This window comes from Brassica napus, chromosome C3 (genome assembly GCF_020379485.1).
Source record: "Brassica napus cultivar Da-Ae chromosome C3, Da-Ae, whole genome shotgun sequence".
Classification (NCBI taxonomy): domain Eukaryota; kingdom Viridiplantae; phylum Streptophyta; class Magnoliopsida; order Brassicales; family Brassicaceae; genus Brassica; species Brassica napus.
Window position 1 is genome coordinate 19392056 of NC_063446.1, and position 14805 is coordinate 19406860.

The window sequence follows — 14805 nt, forward strand, 5'->3', positions numbered from 1 at the left end:
GTATCTCTCAACATTAAACGCAGTTGAACTGGACAAATCCCAAACTATTTATTCGTTGATTCTTTCTCTGTCTGTTTAGGTCATTTACGTTGTGGACCACGCACGTCCTCTTGATTGGTCCTCCGGTTCTGACTTTTTCCTTTTCCTTATTTCTTCGCGAAGACAAGACACATCCCAAAAAGCTCGAGCCCCTTTTGTTTCTTTTCACACACATGACCCCTAACCCTAGAGAGAGGGATGATAGATTTCATCCTCGATTTTGAATACATCGCCGAAGGATTCTGTTGGTACTTTCTCCTTCTCTTCGACTTCTTCTTCGACCTCTTCATCGCAATCTCCCTCTTCTTCTTTGCCCTAATCTCAGACCTCTCCTCTTTCCTCTTCTGTCTCAATTTGATTTCCTGAATGGGTTTAATCAAGAACACGGTTCACTACTGTTGCGTCTCCAGAGACAATCAGATTCTATACGCTTACAACGGAGGAGATCAGAGCAACGAGAGCCTCGCGGGTCTGTGTTTGGAAAAGACTCCGCCTTTTCACGCTTGGTACTTCGAATCCATAGGTAAGAGGAGGTTTGGGTTTCTAATTGGAGATGGGTTTGTGTATTTCGCCATCGTTGATGAGGCTTTAGGGAAAGCCAGCGTTCTCAAGTTTCTTGAGCATCTGAGAGACGAGTTCAAGAAAGCTGCGAGGAAGAATTGTAGAGGAAGCTTCACTGCGGCTATTGGTTCTATCAATGTTGATGATGTTGTTTCCAAACTCATAGCTTCGCTTGAGCGTGTTGCTGCTGAGACTGCTAACAACGAGCTGAAGACGAGTAATAGTAACCTCGCTGAACAGAGCGAAGGTGTGAGTTCTACTAAAGCTCCGCTTTTGGGGAGGTCAAGCAAGCAAGAGAAGAAGCGAGGGAAAGATCATGTCGTCTCGGTTAGAGGCGCTGAGCTTGACGAACACAGGAACTCTAATGATAGAGCCGATCGTTGCGAAGCTTCGTCTGCAGCAGAGACATCCTCGCAGAAGGATTGTGTACCCAGAAGAGGACGTTCCGGTTCTCATAGCTTTGAATGGAAATGGCGGCGCCTAGTTCAGATTGTTCTTGCTATCGATGCTGCTATTTGCTTGACTCTGTTTTGTGTCTGGTTGGCTATTTGTGAGGGTATCAAGTGCACACGTTCTTGATTGGAAAATAAAGTCGAAGTTGAATAGATTCTTTTACAGTCTTGTTAAGTACTATTGTTGAATGTATGTATGTGAAGACTAAGGCTCAAGTTCTACTTATGGCTAATGTGAATGCTTTACTCCATGCTTTCAACTATGTTATGGTAATGACCATCTTTATATGATTAAACTGTTGGAGTAACGAGCTCAATCATCTTCCAACTTGTACAGCCAGATTCAACTGACCAATTATAGCCACCTGCTAAGTTGTGATGTGTCAACGTGTAACAGATAGTTCACATCAAAATCGTGAATTTTGGCACGTTACTAATAGCAACTTCAATTGAATATAGAATCAAACGTATATTTCATTCTGTTTTGGTATATTGGTATTCAGTACTTGAAGGATAATAAGTATGGAAAGATACGATCATCATTGCATTCAACGATAAAGAGAGTTTATAATAAGATGAACCTTTTTCATGCTTATAGTTCCAGTACTTACTATGATGCGGATACAAAGTGAATTAGAATGCATACCTTTAAGAGGCACATGTGTATTAAAGTAGTAATCGAAGTTATACCTTGAGGATTTAACAGAATAAGCTTCTCTGCACAAACCCACTGAACCAAAGGAAGACCATGAGTCTTAATGGCCAACAAGGCTGTGTCATTTGCAAACCAAACTACAATTAACATTAGCACCTCTGATTTTTCACAAGTTGTCAAAATAAAGAAACAAACATATAGATCATGCCTACCTGAAGGAATGCCTATATCCAAAATATGTTGATTGAACTTGAACCAAACCAAAAACTGAATTGCTATATGAATATATGAAATACCATTTATATATCAGTTCTCATTAATTCTGAAATAACCAAATATCTAAAAATACTATTTAGCAACTGAATATTTTCATCCATAAAAACCGAATTACTTTAATATTTGTATCTAAAATATTCAAAAACTAAATGAATTACTCCTTCTGTATCATTTTAGTTGGTGTTTAAGGTTTTTACACAAAGATTAAGAAAATACAAAATTTTATGTAGTTTATCTTGGTTACATAAAAGTAACATTAAATAAAATTAGTTTAACCAATAAGAAAAATATACAATATTTTATAATTGGTCACAACTTTGTAATGACATTAAATTTTATCTAGAATAATGAGAACATCACGTAATATGAAACAAAATTAAAATCCCTAAACACCACTTAAAGTGATACGGAGGGACTATCTAACATTTTAATCTAAAAGTCCCAAAAACTACCGGATCTGATCTCTTTTCCAAATTTCCTAAATTATTAAACCGAACTGAATCAAACCCAAACTTTTAACAGAAGCTTGATCTATGTTTTATCAACTGAATCAAACAGAAGCTGGCCTAAATTGTAAATACCCGAGCACTGCTTATATCCGAACGCTCAGACTTATGTCACAGTGACACACATCGAATGCTGATCAGTTGCATCTCCCTTGAGTACCTTTTGAGCTTTTGCTCCCGCATCAGAAAAAAGGTTAGGGTAAATACCATGTGCCAACCTACAACAATCAGCCCATTTTGAAGACCAATAGAAAGCCCATAATTGATCTTAGTAGATCGAGAAATATTAAAATAAAAAAAAAAGTCGTGAGAAGATATATCCATCTCGCATCGTCTCCTCCAACGCCGATTCACCAGTAAAACCACATAACGAAAAAGCTTTTCGTCGTCATTGCGTGGAATGTTCTCAAGCGGTAACGTCACGTGTAGGGTTTTCGAACGTCAGATTCGCTCATCTCCTCCCGGCGCTTCCGTCAGTCAAACCCTCTCTCTCTATCTCACTCTTACTCTAGAGTAATCTCACTTTTCTCTTAATCTCTTCTTCAGGTGAATCGAGCTAGAAAATTCTACGAGAACCTAGTCCCAAGCCACACTCTCTACGATGTCGAGTGCCCCGATCACTGCTTCCGCAAATTCACCGAAGACGGACTCTTCCTCATCAGCTTCAGCCGCAACCACCAAGAGCTCGTCGTCTACCGCCCCTCGTGGCTCACCTACACCTCCGACTCCGACGACACGCTCCCTCCCCTCCCCCGCCGCTCCTCCCGCTTCGACAGCTTCTTCACCCAGCTCTACTCCGTCAACCTCGCCTCCGCTAACGAGCTCATCTGCAAAGACTTCTTCCTCTACTTCCCCTCCCGACGATTCGGCCTCTTCGCCACCTCCACCGCTCAGATCCACGACTCCGCTCCTTCCCCCGGCGCCGTTCCCGGCGTTCCTTCGATCGATAAGATCACCTTCGTGTTGCTTCGATTGGACGATGGTGTGGTGTTAGATGAGAGGGTTTTTCTTCACGATTTCGTTAATTTGGCTTATAACATGGGAGTTTTCATGTACGATGACCTTCTCGCGATTCTCTCGTTGCGGTATCAGAAGATTCATCTTCTTCAGATTAGGGATTCGGGTCATCTCGTTGATGCTCGTGCCATTGGCTACTTTTGTCGTGAAGACGATGAGCTTTTCCTCAATTCTAATTCTCAGGTTAAGCAAAAGTTACATACAGTCTCCTTCTCACTTAAAAGAAATGGTACTTGAGATTGTTTAAGGTTTCTGTGTAGGCGATGATGATGACCACGACTCAAGATAAGAATAAGCAGCAGGACAGGGAAGATGATGGGGAGAATGGGTTGCGCCATACCCAACCAAATGCTGAGAATTCGTTTCTTAGTGGCATCAAGCAACGGCTACTTTCCTTCATCTTCAGAGAGATTTGGAATGAAGAACCGGATAACACGATGGTTTGTTTGCTCTTGATTTGTTCCAAGACTGTTTTACTTTGGTAGACTAGATAACGGAGGGTTAAGGTTCTTAGGGACTTAGTTGATGTACCATTATCTACCTTTATCAGTCAACTGCATGTTGGATTGAACTGATCGAAGAGACACGTTTTGATTTTGGCAGAGAGTTCAAAGCCTGAAGAAGAAGTTCTATTTCCATTTCCAGGATTATGTGGACTTGATTATCTGGAAGGTAAAAATTTATGTGTTCATGCTACGTACGTATTGGAGTTTGTTTCAAGCGTTTACCATTTGACGAAGAAAAGCGACTAACTTTGTGGCTGTTCTTGATGCTCAGGTTCAGTTCTTGGATCGACATCACCTCTTGATCAAATTTGGCAGTGTAGATGGTGGGGTGAGCTCTCTGTAATACAGATTTTATGTTGAATTGAACTGATATTGACCGTTTTAAGAGTTGACAATTCGACTGAATAGATTTGTGGTGTTGATGGATAATCTCAGGTGGGAAGAAATGCTGATCATCTTCCAGCTTTCTTCGCGGTCTATAATATGGAAACAACTGACATTGTAGCATTCTATCAGGTAAATGGATGTCATTTTGAAAAAAAAACCTAATTTGTGGAAAATTGCTATTACTTATAAATTGACTTAGGACATTGATCTATATGCAGAACTCAGCAGAAGATCTTTACCAGCTATTTGAGCAGTTCAGTGATCACTTTACAGTATCAAGTAGTTCGCCGTTCATGAACTTTGTAACCTCGCATTCTAATAGTGTCCACGCTCTTGAACAACTAAAGTACTTGAAGAACAAATCAAACAGTTTTTCTCAGGTTACTACATCTTTTGTAGCATCTCCGTTTGTAAGTAATTTATCTCGACCAATGAGAGTTGAATCTGATCAAATGTTATACACAGTTTGTGAAGAAGATGTTGGTCTCATTGCCTTTCAGTTGTCAGTCACAGAGTCCTTCCCCATACTTCGACCAATCTCTCTTCCGGTTTGATGAAAAGGTAACCAAATAAACCTTTACTCTTTTTCAATATCAAAATTGGAATCATAGCCGGTTAACTTAATTTTCGGATTTTGTTACAGTTAATTTCCGCAGCAGATAGGCATAGGCAATCCTCGGACAACCCAATCAAGTTTATATCTCGAAGGAAACCGGAAACGTTGAAATTCAAGATAAAACCAGGTTAGTTTAGTTGTTTAGATATTGAGATAACTTTAACCGAACCAAACACAAACATGATCGTAACTGTTGTCTATGAAATGGGACAGGACCAGAGTGTGGAAGTGCAGATGGTCGGAGCAAAAAGATATGTTCATTCCTCTTCCATCCACATTTACCACTTGCCATTTCTATTCAACAAACACTTTTCATGCCTCCTTCTGTGGTCAATATCCATTTTAGGCGATGATACTCTTTTTGTTTCCATCATGTTGTGTAATCTATTGTTTGTAAAAGAAAAAGAAAAAAAAATCTGAAAACACATGTTTGTATCTAATCAAATAAAAGAAGAAGAAACATATATAGATTGTTACGATGGAATAATAAATAATTGGAATTTTGACCGATATTTGTAATAATTAAATATTTTTTTTATGGTTATTTGGGTTGATTTCTGGTTCGGGATGAGCATGAAACTCACGTCAAACCAAAAACACATAGACCTCTCGAATTCATATTTCAGCAATTTATAATGCAAGTGATCAGCTTAGACTAACTTTGTGGGTGGAATTTAAATCAGTAATGTTCTGCTACCAAAACCCCCGTGACAAGATTTTTCGGTAGCTTGCGTACTACTTGCTTACATTTGACACATAAATTGACAGACAAAACAACGAGTTTCTCTTAGTAGACGACCATGGCTATCGAAAAATAATGAGAGGACCACATTATGCAAAACAAGTATTTTGGGATACAGTTAATAGCCATAGGAAATCACATGAAGTGTGTTATATCAGAAGCTCACTCTCCCTATCACTTTCCCATGCATCAGCCAAAGCTCTAAGACATCAACATTCTTTTATATCTGGATTGATCAAAAACATTAATATAAATGGGCCGCTTAAAAATAGGCCTGCGTAGAAACTGTTGTTATGGGCCAGTCCAATTTTCTTTCCATAGTTGTTAGTTGTTAAATGAAGTGTCTGGAAAATGAGAGAAGACCCTCGAAGACACAGCAACGTGTAATACCATAATTTAGTGACGAAGTCGAGAAAGCTAGAACAATCCAAATTTTTCTACCAAAAGATCTTTCAAGAACCTACTGCACTCTTCATAAAATGTGTATATATACAGCAGCAGTGAGTTGAGGATCACCATCATAGAGACAAACAAGCAATTAATCTAAAGTGAACTTAAAGAAAGCTTACCACTTTGGTTTCAACCTTTTACAAACCACGATGAAGCACTTGCCATACTTCCCTCTGTTAAGCCTCTTAGTAGGAGCTCTGATACTTGGAAACATCAAACCAAGTGAAGGGTCTCTGTCTTCTGCAGTAGACACTCCAGGAAGCTTGCTATCCGATCTCTGGCTAGACAGGTTTCCTGATCCGTTCAAGATCTTGGAGAGAATCCCACTAGGACTCGAGAGGGACCAGAGTGTGGCTCTGTCTCCAGCGAGAGTTGACTGGAAAGAGACAGCAGAAGGACATGAGATCATGCTGGATGTGCCCGGTCTGAAAAAGGATGAAGTGAAGATAGAGGTGGAGGAGAATCGAGTCCTCTCAGTCAGTGGAGAGAGGAAAAGAGAGGAAGAGAAGAAAGGAGATCAGTGGCACAGAGTTGAGAGATCGTATGGAAAGTTTTGGAGACAGTTCAAGCTACCTGATAATGTTGATATGGAATCTGTCAAGGCCAAGCTTGAGAATGGTGTGCTCACTATTAATCTTACAAAGCTTGCTCCTGAAAAGGTCAAGGGTCCTAGAGTTGTTAACATTGCAGCTGAAGAAGACCAAACTGCAAAGATCAGCTCCTCTGAATCCAAAGAGCTGTGATTGAATAATCTATCTATCTTCTACCTTTGAGTGTGAAGAGTTCTACAAAATCCAATAACTTGAGTTTCATATCGTGTTGAGATAAATGGGATGTAATCTTGCAACAGATCTACCAAAAGCTTTGTAAGCTCTTTTTATATACGCAATAAAGTATTCAAGTATTTTTAAAAATATCCAAGTTTTTTAGTATTCCAAAATTGTTCGTTCTGCCACCTGCCTCATCCCAATGACAACACTCCAAATATTTAAACTAGAACAAAATTACTAAAATAATCTTGTCAAAAGAACAGCATGAGAACAGTGATCTAAAATCAATGGAGTGTAGAGTCACTTGATCATTTGTTAAAGAACAGGACTCATAAAATATAAAGCATTAGATCAATGTTTTACAATAAAACCTGTGCTTCAGATTCAGAAACTGAATCACAACATACAAAAAGAACAGTATCCATTTATCAATTCACTACTAGAATCAATTTAGGCAGGCAAATTAACACTAACTTATTCAGATAACTGAGAAAAAAAAGCAGACTAGAGTCAATACAAAATTGAAGAAAAAAAAGAAGCATGAGTACCATTTGAGAAACAACAAAAGGTAAAATTATTTGGACTTGGATCTCATGAGCTGCTGAGCATCAGATGGAGTTGGAAGTGCTGGAATAGCTCCTTTCTGAGTTGTACACACAGCTCCACATGCATTTGCAAATGCTAGAGCCTCCTTTAGCTTTCCTTCATCCTGTAACATTCATCACACAGACACCAAAACTCAATCCATATGCCTAATCAAAGACCTGAAAAATGTTCCGAGGTATTACTTACATCGAGTATGGAGCCATCTTTCCCTAAAGAGACCAGAAATGCACCAACAAAAGAATCACCAGCTCCAGTTGTATCAACTGTTTTCACAGAGTATCCAGGCACTCTCCCTTTGAATTTCTGCATATTTGAAAACCGAAAAAACTCTATTTAGATCACTAAAAAGGCATTATGGTGTCTCATTTGATTCCTTTTTTTTTGTTACCTTAGTGTAGTATCTGCAACCTTTTTCTCCATCAGTTACAATAAGCAGCTTGAGCTTGTCATGCATTAGAGACAAAACAACATCATCCTTCTCTGCATCTCCCCTAGTGAGGAATGTTACCTCGTCATCGCTTACCTACACACGTGATTATTCGATACTAAGATCATTTCAAACAAGAATTATCATGAATACACAAACACAAGGTACCTTGATAATATCAGCCTCATTCCAGATGCTTTTGATGCCTTCTATGGCAGCCTCAGTGGAAGACCAAAGAGGCAACCGAACATTAGGGTCGTAAGAGAGTAGAACTCCTGCGTCCTTGGCGGTTTTCATAGCAGCCATGTGAGCCGCTCTACATGGCTCAGAGATCAAGCTAATGGAACCGTAGTGGAAAATCTTGGCTTTCTTGATGAGATCCTTGTTGAGTTCAGATTCTTTCAAAAGCATATCCGCACTTGGGTTCCTGTAAAACATGAACTCTCTCTCGCCGTTCTTCTTTAGTGTCACAAAGGCCAAAGCAGTCCTTGCATGGGTGTCAAAGCAAACTCCTTCGCTGTTCACACCGTTCTTCTTCAATATGTTGACAAGCATGTGTCCAAACTCATCATCACCAAACTGAAAAATATCAAGATCGGACAAGCAAAGATTATTCTAATAACACTTAAGTAAATATACATATCCATGGCCGGTTCTGGACAAAGCCGAACTAAACATTGGCCTCTGACTCTCAAAATTTTAGAAAAAAATTGTATAGACATAAACCTCCAGTAAAATAAATATTTTATTGAAATTTTATTAAATTGGCTACATCCCAAAAAATCTCAGGGCCAGTCCTGTACGAACCTTGCCAATGAAAGCTGATTTGCCACCGAGCTTGGAGATGGCACATGCAACATTAGCCGGAGCACCACCAGGGGCTTTAAGAAAACCGGTGGACTCAGCCAAGGAAACACCAGAAGTGTCAGGGACAAAGTCGATAAGCATTTCGCCAAAGGAAACAATCAGTGGAGTAGCCATCTTTTGATGAAATGTTAAACGCACAAAAACAAAAGAAGCCTCTCTTTATTAAGCTGGAGAATGCACAACAGAAGGCATGTAAAGTGGGGATAAGGATTAACGAAGTCCCTAAAATCCAGTTAAACTCAGTCCATTCTTTGACTGTTAAAAATACCATCCATATTGTATAGCATTTTATTATTTATTGTGTGTGATTGATCTTGATTCTTATTAAATGACCGGAGGATGCGTAGGCTCAAACATCTGCAACTTATAAAACTTGCATAAATACATCTACAGTTTTTTATTTAAAAATTCTATAAATACTTCACTTCTAAGACAAAAAACGTTATTCTACAAGTATTGTTTAATTCAAATACTTTCTTGATAGATAATTCTATAGTTTATTCAATTACTCATACGTGTACCAAAGATTTAGGAGTCTGGAAGGTCCTACCTAGCCTAGTGTTTAGCTTTGCAAAGTAAATGAGATACGTCTGTGACCTGTGGAAGTGTTCTTCAGTTCTGCCATGTAATGCTATGATGTTTTTAATTGAAAATGGAAACAACTTATTATTCATCAATACAAACACTTCCTAAATGATTTCCCGGTTTGCTTTCCGGTTCAGATGGGTAATAAATATAAAGATCAAGCTTTTCAGAACAAGAAGGAGATAAAACACAATCTTCATCTACATTGCAACGCCATAGATAAAGCTAGATCCAAACTAGAAACCAGACATACAACAAACTCACACGAATATGGCACAAGTTATCTTTAACTAATCCTCTAAGCTATAATGTTTCTTGACAGCTTCAGTAATCTCCCAAACAACTTTCATATCTTTAGGGAAAACAACTACATTTCCTTTCCCTATCTCAAAGACGTCTTCTTCTCTGTCGTATCCGTCTACATTCACTTTGATCTTCCCTTCCACGAAATACATTGTCTCTGTCTTCTTAAACGTCCATGGAAACTTGCTTGGACCACCTTCCCACCTGCTCAGTTCACCAACAATAAAAATTAAAAGAGTAATCTTCATTGGTTCTTTTGTGAGTAACTTGAACATAAAGTTTCTGTCTTTCAGACATAACTAATCAGAAGTCAGAATTTTCAGTCTTTCAGACATAACTAATCAGAAGGGTTAAAGAAAGGAACCGACTTGGGCCAAGAGGAGACGCCTAGTTGAGCAAGTTTGGAATCGGAAGGTTGTCGCAGGATCTTGACTCCGTGAATTTCAATGGGATTTGAATCGGAGGGAGATACGATTGCTTCTTTAGGGTTTAGCTTAGTGGTGATGATGGAAACGCAAACGCAGACAATCACCAGGAGCAGAGACAAAGTGAGAAAATGATTGCCCATTGGATTCCTTCACAAACTCTGTTGATTGAAAGAGAACCCGAAGTTTACAGCCTACTTCAGCTATGTTTCTCTCCGTTTTTCTCTTTTGCTCAACAGGCGATGTTTTCTAGCAGCATCTCCAACTAAGCTCTTTATTTTAGAGGAGGGACCTACTACGTAAAATAAAGGGATAAACAGGTTGTTCTTCGACAGTGGTCCTTTGTATATTTTCTTTAAATTTTCGTTATATTATATTTTAGTCTTCGATAGTACAAAAATTAAAATATAATCATTAAACTTTCAAAAATCAATAAAACATATTATTTAATAGATATTAAAATAAAATATTTTTGAAAAATATAATAATATGTAGTCAAATATAACTATAAATAGAATAAAAATATTAATAATGTATTTTTAATTGAAATAGTTTTTAAAAAATTATAATGATAAGTACTAAAATATGATATATAAAAAGTTATCATGCAAATGTGAGACATATATAATTGTAAGGATCAAAGTGAAAAGTAAATAGTGTTTGAAGGGTCTGAATAGTGACTCTTTATATTTGAAGGTGTACTGTTTATCTTTTTAAAAAATACTCCCTCTGGATTTAAATGTATGATGTTTAAGGTTTTACACACATATTAAGAAACAATAAATACACTATTTTAATTGTTACTTTTTGGTTATATCAATAAAGTTTCACCACTCATAATTTTACTTTTTAATTTATGTTTAAATTTAAAAATAAATACATTAATTATATCTCAAAACATCATACATTTGTATACAAAATAAAAAGATAGAACATCGTACATTAGTATCCGGAGGGAGTAAAAGGATAAATGACTGTTGGAATGCAAAACTTTTTAAAAAATAAAGGGATAAAATGCTCTCGGAGATGCTAAGGTTGGTAACTCTACCAATTTGTGTTTTGTTTTCTCGTGAAAAGCGCCATTCGTTTTTGTGCAAACAATTTCATTAAAAATTAAAGGTAGTTACACTCCATTAAGGAGAAATTGTTCCAGAAACCGATAGCATAGAAGTTAAGAGACAACCACATTGAAACTACAACATAGAAAAGAATGCAACTTGACATGATCAGAGGAAACACACAGCAGTGTAGCAATTCATGTGAAATAAAAAGGGAGGCAAGGTCACGAGCATCTGAGAACACGTTCAGAGATCTATAACCACTGTCTGAAGCTGTAGACAAAATACAAGCAACCACCACATCTTCAACTAAAGAAATCCAGTCCTCGAGACTTCAATCTAGAGATTTGGAGGAGAGCAAATTCGGAATCAGCTTTCTTTAACCCTAGAACCATTGAATGGTTCGCAAGGCTAAAGCCTGTGAGCTTTTCAAGACTCGCTCCATTAAGGAGGAGAGTAGTACAGGTTTGAACACTGGACACGTTTCACCTCTCAGATAGAGGGAATGTTTGAGCGCAACCTTCCTAATCTTAGATTCGTGCTAGAGTACTTTCTTCAGCATGTCTAAGGATACTTTGTCACTAATACCATTGAATCTTGACACTACAACTTTGAATCTTATAATGAAGCTATGTAGAGACTTGGTTGGCGCTTGTGCTTAGTCACATAGATCGATATCAGACGCTTCCCTATCCATGAACATGGAGGATTGTTTGAGAAACTCTGAGGAAAGTTGTCGAAATCTGTAGATGGAATTTTGTTTTAGACGAGCGTTGCTTCTTCGAGATTTTTGACGATAAGGAGACAATGGCCAGCATTTTTCGTGTTCTTATTTTTTTATCTGCCCCCCCCCATCACGACTCAGAAGGATTCCAAATGCGCATTGGGATCTTTTCTGCTATTGTAGGATGAAACCTTGATTTTCCCAAGGTCCGAGAAAGATGGGCGCTAAAAATACGTTAAGAGAAAAGTAAATTAAAAAACAAGTTGACTCTATTCCGAACTGAAGGAAGGTTCCATAGACAAAACCATACAATAGATTCGTCTGGAAGCGAGTTTACAACGGAATTGAATAAGCAGAGGCAATGATCTTTCTAAGTTCCCTAAACTAACCACCTAAGCTAAAAATATCCCTTTGTGAGTCGCATCTCGTAAGTAATTTTTTGGCCTTCTTCTCTTGTCTCCACAATTGTTTATTTATTTCTCTCTAAGTCAGCCAACTTCCTAATTTAATTTCCCACTAGATTTTGACCAGCACATTCGTACGGATATTTTATATTTTATGAATATATACTTTTGATATTATTATAAATGTTTTAAGTATATAATTTTAATTTTAGTGTTATATATTGTGAATATAGACCTATTATTTTAGTAAATTGTATACATGGTAGCATCTATCATATTATTTTAGTAAATTTTATTGATATAATATTTTTAGGATGTTATGATATTAAGTTTTCTCTTTTTTCTTGTTATTAAATTAAGACTTAAAAATATTAGATTACTTTAATTTTTACAACATAGTTTGTGTTTTCGTGTTACATTTCAAGAAGTTATTCTATATTATCTATAATTTTATCATTTGAAAAATTTGAAATATTATCATTTTAAGTTTGAATATTTAGTTTATAAAATTTTGTATTTTGTCAAAATTGTTTGGAAAATTACACAACTATATTTGAGGTGGAAGATTATATGATTTTCAAAAAAAATTTGTTACTAAATTAATGCATTATTTTATATAAATAATTCTATTTTGGTAAGATTTTTAATATATTTTTTAGCATATTTTTTATAATTAATATAAATTTGAAATTTATAATTAAAATTAAAATTTGATTTGTCATTAATATTTAAATGAATTATTAAAATTTCATAGTTTTCTAATAACATATTTTAAATAGTATATGAACTAAAGGGTAGTTATAAACTATTATATTTTTGTATATAAGATGTTTTAAACAATATATTGTTGGGAGTTTCAAAATAAATAAAAAGATAATATGTAGATATAAAATTTTAACCTATGTTAATAAATTTATGTTGATAAATTTATTTTTGTAAAATAATAATAATAAAGTTTACGAATTTTAACACATTTTAATGATGAGTGATAATTTATTTAAATGAAACTATTTTAAAAATAGAATAGATCAATTTACCCAGATTTAATTCATATAGCACTTCTATTTTAATATAATACACAATATATTTAAAAATATAAAAATAGTATAGAATTTTATTTTCTTGTTTTATAATAAAATTTTGATTATTGATTTATAATATTATATTACTATTTACGAAATTAATTAAGTGTTATTTTATAAAAATATTTAAAATGTTAGTAGGATTTTGTTAGGTTCTTTCTCAACAGAATTTGTTATAGTTAAAAAAGAAAATTCAAATTTATAGTTTTTTCTTTTTGGTAAAAATTCAAATTTATAGTTTGTTTATTATTATTGTAAATAATCAAATATGTTATATTAAATAATTTTTTAAATGGTCCTAGTATGACTTGTTAAAGGATAGATAAAAAATAGGACTTTGTTTTAATAGATTAGATTCTTCTCGGATTCTTCCTTATCCCATGATTCGCGTTTATCCTCTTTGGAAGTTTTATTTTCTTGTTTTATTCCATATTCCTTTCCAAGTAAAGAGAGCATAACTTCTTAGGGCCTCTTTGTGATTTAAGTCGTTGTGAGCTGTTTTATATTTTAGGCCGTGGCGGGCCATTTTATGATTTTCTCGCTTATCTTGTTACTTTGTATCGAGCTCCTTTGAGCTGTTGGTTTATAAAATGACTAGTGTTAGCGCTGGGTTCATATGTTTTATTCTTAAAAAGTTATAATTTTATATATGGTCGTAGTAAAGATTTTTTTTTTCAAATGAAGATGAAAATATATTAAAAGAGAATGATATTTTTTTTATCTATTTGTAGTGGTTATCGAATATGTTTTATGGTTTGAGTAGTAAAATATATGTGTTCTTTAAACAACATACATATAAGTACCATGTGGACAATATATAAAAAGAACAGCATTTGAAATTGTATTTTAGAGAATAATCTGAATTTATAGGTGTGTAACCAAACATAACTCAGTTGTATATGTGTTATTTGATTTTTGATGAGAAACTAATTCTGGCGATGGAGCACATCAGAGAATGAGGAAAAACATTTATATTTTTTGTTTAAAAATTAAAACAAAAATCGAAAATAGTATGCAAATGAAACGGAAAATTGGAACATAAGAAACCACTTATAAATTGTAATAATGCTGATTTATAGATAACTTTTCCTACATATGGGACAACTTATGTTTGTACGAAGCCATTGGTCAATGCAGCGGCAATGGAAAGTATGGCAGCAAGTAAGAAAGCATAGACAGGTTCCATTGTTGAAATTTCCGAAGCATACCGTGCATGTATCGTTTTTTTCTTTTTAATTGGAGGCCTATTAGTTCTCTCAAGACTGGTGATGGTAAGGTCGACGTCAAGTCTTATAGTTTTGGTTGTAGTCTGTGATGGGAAGAATAACTTGAAGATCATCAACGTCA

At 35.7% G+C, this 14805-nt stretch overlaps 5 protein-coding genes across 7 annotated transcripts; 3 read left to right on the forward strand and 2 right to left on the reverse strand.

Annotated features, from left to right (window-relative positions):
• Positions 1-66: 66 nt before the first annotated feature.
• On the forward strand, positions 67-1301 carry LOC106423438 (phytolongin Phyl1.1-like). The gene has a single exon (XM_013864210.3). It carries the CDS (start codon positions 406-408, stop codon positions 1177-1179), a length of 774 nt encoding a protein of 257 aa, XP_013719664.1. The 5' UTR covers positions 67-405; the 3' UTR covers positions 1180-1301.
• Positions 1302-2618: 1317 nt separating this feature from the next.
• LOC106423569 (light-mediated development protein DET1) lies at positions 2619-5527 on the forward strand. 3 transcript variants are annotated; one of them, XR_001284683.3, is made up of 10 exons: positions 2619-2961; positions 3036-3689; positions 3767-3946; positions 4110-4178; positions 4284-4340; positions 4448-4528; positions 4618-4809; positions 4900-4960; positions 5043-5142; positions 5229-5527. XR_001284683.3 is itself a non-coding variant. In XM_013864340.3 (10 exons), exons 1-10 carry the CDS (start codon positions 2890-2892, stop codon positions 5366-5368), a joined length of 1611 nt encoding a protein of 536 aa, XP_013719794.1. In that variant the 5' UTR covers positions 2619-2889; the 3' UTR covers positions 5369-5527. The 3 variants fall into 3 exon arrangements, 1 of the variants encoding a protein (XP_013719794.1); XR_001284684.3 differs by having other exon boundaries at positions 4618-4779; XM_013864340.3 differs by having other exon boundaries at positions 4618-4779; positions 4865-4960.
• Positions 5528-6239: 712 nt separating this feature from the next.
• On the forward strand, positions 6240-7121 carry LOC106423530 (22.0 kDa heat shock protein). The gene has a single exon (XM_013864301.3). The coding sequence runs from the start codon at positions 6357-6359 to the stop codon at positions 6948-6950; it is 594 nt and encodes a 197-aa protein (XP_013719755.1). The 5' UTR covers positions 6240-6356; the 3' UTR covers positions 6951-7121.
• A 202-nt stretch (positions 7122-7323) lies between these two features.
• LOC106423464 (probable fructokinase-5) lies at positions 7324-9030 on the reverse strand. The gene is made up of 5 exons (XM_048750941.1): positions 8818-9030; positions 8179-8589; positions 7972-8106; positions 7770-7886; positions 7324-7686 (listed from the first exon to the last, which is right to left on the reverse strand). The coding sequence occupies exons 1-5, from the start codon at positions 8989-8991 to the stop codon at positions 7552-7554; spliced, it is 972 nt and encodes a 323-aa protein (XP_048606898.1). The 5' UTR covers positions 8992-9030; the 3' UTR covers positions 7324-7551.
• Positions 9031-9607: 577 nt separating this feature from the next.
• BNAC03G28880D lies at positions 9608-10503 on the reverse strand. Its single transcript, XM_013864261.3, has 2 exons — positions 10134-10503; positions 9608-9969 (listed from the first exon to the last, which is right to left on the reverse strand). The coding sequence occupies exons 1-2, from the start codon at positions 10331-10333 to the stop codon at positions 9753-9755; spliced, it is 417 nt and encodes a 138-aa protein (XP_013719715.1). The 5' UTR covers positions 10334-10503; the 3' UTR covers positions 9608-9752.
• Positions 10504-14805: the final 4302 nt, after the last annotated feature.

Excerpts from the sequence above, each read along its gene's own strand:
- LOC106423438 (XM_013864210.3), top strand. The coding sequence starts at position 406 with ATGGGTTTAATCAAGAACACGGTTCACTACTGTTGCGTCTCCAGAGAC.
- LOC106423569 (XM_013864340.3), top strand. The coding sequence starts at position 2,890 with ATGTTCTCAAGCGGTAACGTCACGTGTAGGGTTTTCGAACGTCAGATT. Across the intron at positions 3,690-3,766 it reads TCCTCAATTCTAATTCTCAG|GCGATGATGATGACCACGAC; the intron begins GTTAAGCAAAAG and ends GTTTCTGTGTAG. Across the intron at positions 4,961-5,042 it reads TCTTCCGGTTTGATGAAAAG|TTAATTTCCGCAGCAGATAG; the intron begins GTAACCAAATAA and ends ATTTTGTTACAG.
- LOC106423530 (XM_013864301.3), top strand. The coding sequence starts at position 6,357 with ATGAAGCACTTGCCATACTTCCCTCTGTTAAGCCTCTTAGTAGGAGCT.
- LOC106423464 (XM_048750941.1), bottom strand. The coding sequence starts at position 8,991 with ATGGCTACTCCACTGATTGTTTCCTTTGGCGAAATGCTTATCGACTTT. Across the intron at positions 8,107-8,178 it reads ATGAGGCTGATATTATCAAG|GTAAGCGATGACGAGGTAAC; the intron begins GTACCTTGTGTT and ends TCACGTGTGTAG. Across the intron at positions 7,687-7,769 it reads AAGATGGCTCCATACTCGAT|GATGAAGGAAAGCTAAAGGA; the intron begins GTAAGTAATACC and ends TGAATGTTACAG.
- BNAC03G28880D (XM_013864261.3), bottom strand. The coding sequence starts at position 10,333 with ATGGGCAATCATTTTCTCACTTTGTCTCTGCTCCTGGTGATTGTCTGC. Across the intron at positions 9,970-10,133 it reads GGCGTCTCCTCTTGGCCCAA|GTGGGAAGGTGGTCCAAGCA; the intron begins GTCGGTTCCTTT and ends TGAACTGAGCAG.